This window comes from Cebus imitator, unplaced genomic scaffold, assembly GCF_001604975.1.
Source record: "Cebus imitator isolate Cc_AM_T3 unplaced genomic scaffold, Cebus_imitator-1.0 Scaffold306, whole genome shotgun sequence".
Classification (NCBI taxonomy): Eukaryota; Metazoa; Chordata; class Mammalia; order Primates; family Cebidae; genus Cebus; species Cebus imitator.
In genome coordinates this window covers 591,002-596,785 of record NW_016107621.1, presented here as the reverse complement: position 1 = coordinate 596,785, position 5,784 = coordinate 591,002, and the positions used below count along the sequence as shown (strand labels likewise).

General features: G+C 52.7%; 1 protein-coding gene across 7 annotated transcripts in view; it reads right to left on the bottom strand.

Moving 5' to 3' along the window:
• The window catches only part of GRIK5 (glutamate ionotropic receptor kainate type subunit 5), a 74,400-nt gene that overhangs the window by 4,590 nt on the left and 64,026 nt on the right, over nt 1–5,784 (bottom strand). For all 7 annotated transcript variants that reach the window (XM_017503098.2, XM_017503103.2, XM_017503101.2 and 4 more), the window contains 4 exons: nt 4,382–4,547; nt 3,463–3,688; nt 802–930; nt 585–706 (listed from right to left, as the gene is read on the bottom strand). In XM_017503098.2, coding sequence (XP_017358587.1) covers nt 585–706; nt 802–930; nt 3,463–3,688; nt 4,382–4,547 — 643 coding nt within the window. The remainder of the gene's footprint in view (nt 1–584; nt 707–801; nt 931–3,462; nt 3,689–4,381; nt 4,548–5,784) is intronic.

Genomic DNA, 5,784 nt, shown 5'->3' with positions numbered 1-5,784 from the left:
TTTTTTTGAGATGGAGTCTCCCTCTGTTGCCAAGGCTGGAGTGCAGTGGCACGATCCTGGCTCACTATAACCTCCACCTCCCAGGTTCAAGCAATCCTCCCACCTCAGCCTCCCAAGTAGCTGGGATTACAGGCATGCGCCTCCATGCCTAGCTAATTTTTGTATTTTTAGTAGAGATGGGGTTTTGCCATGTTGGCCAGGCTGGTCTTGAACTCCTGACCTCAGATGATACACCGGCCTTGGCCTCCCAAAGTGCTGGGATTACAGGTGTGAGCCACTGCGTCCAGCCCTGTTTCTCCTCTTATTTCTTCTTGCTTTCCTGCCTCTGTGGTTCCCCATATCCTGCCCCTCACCTCCTCTCCCTGCATCGTCATCGCTTCCTGTGCCCACTTTCCCTCCTGTTCTTCCTCATGTGCTGACTCTCTGGCCCCGTCAGTTCTCTTACTTCCCCACCTCCTGCATTCCTCCACCCCCTTCTCATAATCCTCACTACCCTCCAGGTATGGCTCCCAAAGCCACAATCTTCATGAACCTCAGCCGTTGGGGCTCCCTGTTCCTGCCCACCCCACTGCCAGCCTCCTCACCTCCTCGGACTCTGCTGACCTCCGTGTGGACCATATGAATTCCATGACCGCCACGAAGACAGCAATGATGAGGCCACAGATGAGCACAACAAAAATGCCACCAATGTTCTCCATGCCCAAACCTGGGGGGTGAAGGGAGGTGGGGAGCCACAGAGTCGGGACTGTGTGGGAAGGGGACTGGGATTGTGGGAAGGGGACACCACACATGGGGGCTGACCTTTAGCTCGATGATCCTCCTCCTTGGGGCACCGGCCCCCCTCCCACCACTTGCGCTTCAGGATCTCCAGCCGGTTGTTCTCCTGAAGCTGCAGGATGGCCAGTGTGATCTCATCCCGGAACGGGGAGCCTGGGCGGGCACACGAGGGCTGGACCAGCCATCGGGGCCCCGCAGCCCTGCCCACCCCAATCCCCAAACTGTGCCCTCACCATGGCCTTCCCCGGCCTCCATCACGTGCCTGGGGTCTTCCCTGTGGCCTCTCCTCACCCCCAACCCAGTCCCCTCTCAACATAGCAGCCAGAGAGTCAGTGTTAGGAAGAGTCAGAGATCATGCCTTTCCTGTGCTCAGGACCCTTCATGGCTTCCTGTTGCAAGGTCCTCCCCTCGGCCACTCTCAGACACCCTCACTCCCACAACTCTCTCAGCTCCAGCCCCACCGGCCTCCTGGCTGCTCCCTGAATCCATCACGTACAATCCTATCTTAGGACCTTTGCCTCTGCCTGGAATGTCCCTTCCCGCACTTCATTCAGGTCTCTGCCCACATGCTGGCTCCTCAGGAAGTCTATTCTGATGACTTTATTTAAAATGGCACCAAGCGCCCCACTCCCCATCAGTGTCTTCCCTTTAATTTACTTTGGAGCAGCTGTTACCACCTAACAACCGTATTATGTGGCTATGTGTTCATCATCTGTTGTCTGCAGCCCCACCAGGGTATCCAGCATCCACTGTGGGACTTGGCATGTGGTAGGGCAGCAGACAAATTGCCATCCACACCTCTCCCTTGACCACCTCTCTCCATCCTCAGGTCATGCCCTTAAGCCATCCTTGAGCCCCAATACCCCACACACCCTATCCTGGACTTATTTCTTCATTCGCTAAGATACTTCCTGACCATCTACCACAGAACCAGAGACATGGGCAGGTGGAGGTGATTCATATCTACCAGGCACCAACCATGTGCTAGACACTGGGTTTATTCAGGTCTCATGATGATCCTGTGAGGCAGGTATTCTCACCTGAGGCAAGTGTTTCTGAATGAGGAAAGTGATACACTTGCCTAAGGTTGTGCACTGAGTCAGAGAGGAAACTGGGATTTCTTTCCTTTTTTTTTGAGACAGGGTCTCACTTGGTTACCCAGGCTGGCACAATAGTGGCATGATCATCGTTCACTGCCACCTCCACTTCCTGGGTTCAAGCAATCCTCCTACCTCAGCCTGTAGCTGAAACTACAGGTGCATACCACACCTGGTCAATTTTTAAATTTTTTTTAGAGACAGGGTCTTGTTATGTGGCCCAAGCTGGTCTCAAACTCTTAGGCTCAAGTGATCCTTTCAGCTTAGCCTCCCCAAAGCACTGGAATTATAGGCATAAACCACAGTGGCCGGCTGGAACTGGGATTTGAATCCAGGTCAGTGTGTCTCCTGGGCCTGTCCTCCAAGCCCCAAGCAACACTGCTTCCCTGTCACCGACTCACCTAAAAGCTGCTAAGATATGGGGCAATTTGCTGTGCAGTGATAGATAATTAATACAGGTGTCATCAGTATACAGATGATTTTAAAAGCCAAAATACCAAGATTTGGAGACAAATTGGTCGTGAGTTCCAGCACCGAGTCCTGGAAAAACATGTCCTCGGTTGGGCATGGTGGCCCACATCTATAATCCCAGCACTTTGGGAGGCCGAGGCAGGCAGATCACCTGAGGTCAGGAATTTACAAGACCAGCCTGGCCAATATGGTAAAACCCTGTCTCTACTAAAAACATAAAAATTAGCCGGCCATGGTGGTGGGCACCTGTAATCCCGGCTACTCAGGAGGCTGAGGCAGAATTGCTTGAACCCAGGAGGCAGAGGTTGCAGTGAGCTGAGACTGTACCACTGCACTCCACCCTGGGGGACAGAGCAAAAGTCCATCTCCAAAAAAAAAAAAAGTCCTGAAATAGAAATAGGTACATCCGAGTCTCCCTACCAGATCCTTCCATCCAGCCTACAAGCATTTTCCAAGCACCAGCTCTGAGCCAAACTATAGGTTTTGTGCAGGAAATAGGAAGCAAATAAGACCAGGTCCCCACCGGGTGCAGTGGCTCATGCCTGTAATTCCAGCACTTTGGGAGGCCGAGGTGGGCAGATCACCAGGTCGGGAGATCAAGACCATCCTGGCCAACATGGTGAAACCTCATCTCTACTAAAAAAAATAAATAAATAAATTAGCTGGGTGTGGTGGCACACACCTGTAGTCCCAACTACTCAGGAGGCTGAGGCAGGAGAATTGCTTGAACCCAGGAAGCAGAGATTGCAGTGAGCCAAGATCGCGCCACTGTACTACAGCCTGAGTAACAGTGCGAGACTCCGTCTCAAAAGGAAAAGAAAAAGACCAGGTCCTCACCCTCAAGGGGTCCTTGTGGGAAGACAGCAAGCCCCACCACCCATATGTACCGAACTCTCCCAACAGCTCTGTGAGGGCTGGACTGTTGCTAGGCCTGGTTTTGCAGGTTGGGGGTGCAGACTCAAGATGGGGATGTCGCCTGCCCAAGGCCATATAGCCAGGAGGCCACATGCAACACACCCAGCCTGCCTCGGGGAGGGCCTGGCCTGGTCCTGGCCTGCTCACAGGTGGTTTTGGATGCCCAGGGCCCCACCATGTTCTACACCGCGCTGCGCCGTACCCAGCGGCATGCCGATGCCGTAGCCCTTGGTGTCGAGGAGGCCCCCGATCTGGGTGAGGTTGCAGTTGAGGCGCCGGTGGTACTCGTTCATGGTGGACTCGAGCAGGAAGGCGTAGCGGGAGTTGAGGACACGGGCGATGCCCTCTTCTGTGCTCTTGACGAACACGCTGGGCTGCTTTGACTGCATGTAGTTCCACATGCGCTGGTACGTTTGGTACCGTGAATTCTGGGCAGGGGGAGCACAAGGGGAAGACAGGGGAGGGTATTTCCAACAGCTTCCTTTCCCCGAGCCCTTCCCGTCCCGTCCTCCAGGAAGTCTCCCTCAACTCAGGAGAGCGTGAAGTGATCAAAGGAAGACAGAAGGAGCCAAAGGCAGAGGAGAGATGAGACGGACAAACTGTCCAGGCCAAGTCCAGGTCATCCCCACAGGTACCGTGTCCACCAACCACCTGGGAACCCTCCACCTCTTCCCCTTTAACCCTCCAGCCAGTGGCTCCTACCTAGCTCAGGCCTCCTTTAGACCACTAGGAACCTCCCTGCTAAGCTTGCTTTCCTTTTCTTTCCTTCCCACCACCCCAAAATACAAAGGATCAAGCACTTTTCACCTTCAAGACCCTTCCCTTCTCTCCGCCAGCCCATATTCCTGGGCCTAACCCTTCCAGCAGCCTCCTTGATCCCATTTGGCCCACCAGACATTGACATTTTATCCCACATATGCCTCCCTGCCCTCATTCTCAGTTCCCCAGCCAGCCAGCTGCCATCCCCATGTTAGCACAAATGTGGCTTCTGCTCCCCAGCCTCCCAGGCTGTCACTGACAATCAGTCCCTCTGACCCAAGAGGCCCTGCCCAGCCCCATCCTGAGCTGCTATGCATGGCAGGAATCCCAACACCATGCCTGAGGGGTTCTGGTGGCCCCACCTGGAAGAAGGTCATGGTGGAGCCGGCGTGGATGGTGCCGTACTCGATGTTGGTCTGATCTGCCAGGTCATCAGCTGACTCCACAGGCACCTCCATGCGCTGCACGGTGAGGAAGGCGGCCAGGTTGGCCGTGTAGGAGGAGATGATGATCAAGGTGAAGGCCCACCTGAGGGGTGGGAGGGGTAAGCCACGGGCTGGAGCCACCCCTGCTGCCCTACCCCTGTGACCATGACCCCTATTGGTGGTGCCCCCCTCCAAGTGACCCCAGCATCTAGGAAGGCTCAGTGACTGCTAGGTTCAGAAGCAGGGAGTGTGGATTCTGAAGCCAGACTTCCTGGTTGTAAATATTGCAGCCGGCGACTTCTACTTCCAGATATAAAAGAGTAAGATGGTCTGGAAATACCCTCCCACCATAAACAGCTAAAGAGCTGGATAGAATACAGAAAAAATTTTTTTTTAGAGATAGAGTCTCGTTCTTTCTGCCCAGGCTGGAGTGCAGTGGCACGATCTCAGCTCACTGCAACCTCTACCTTCTAGGTTCAAATGATTCTCCTGCCTCAGGATCCCAAGTAGCTGGGATGCACCTGCCATCATGCCTGACTAATTTTTGTATTTTTAGCAGAGACGGGGTTTTGTCATATTGGTCAGGCTGGTCTCGAATTCCTGACCTCAGGTGATCCACCTGCCTCTGCCTCCCAAAGTGTTGAGATTACAGGTGTGAGCCACTGCACCCAGCCAGAAAACTTTTAAAGACATAGGACAACTGACATCATAGGACTGTGATCCCTGAGAAGAGAAACAAAGTGTTATCATTGTCCAGGCTGTTCAGCTGGATTTAATTTATAGGAAGGGAAGCCCAAACAGCCCGGCTATCCTGCTGAGTTGCAGAGATGGAGACTGGAGATCAGGGAGGCCAAGATGGCTGGAATTTGGGGGTTAGAGTACCCGAGAGGAGAGAGCTGCCAGAGAGAGAGGGTTCAGAAACCGGTGGTTCCCTTGAGTCTTTGGCTGAATATCAATCGTGCATGCATGGGGCAAAACTCTGTGGGGCTGAACAAGAGCAACTTTCAAGGAAACAACAATTCTGAGGGTTCATACAGGGCTGAGAATCTTTTGAGCTCCCTCCAGCCAGAGTAGAAAGATTTCGGTGAATACATGAGATATTCAGTAGAGACCCAAAAGTGTAACATACTAGAAATAGGACTAAATCAGCCCTAGAATAAAGGCAATGCTAAACCTGCCTTAAAAGAGCTTAAAAACAGGCCTACAAGGATCAAAGTAATTTGCAAGTAACTTAACTGCCTTCCAGAAAAAGTCTCTAACACTCTCTAAAGAAATATATTCAGCAATGTAAACAATGTAAAATTCACAACGCCTGCCATGTAATTTTTTTTTTTTTTTGA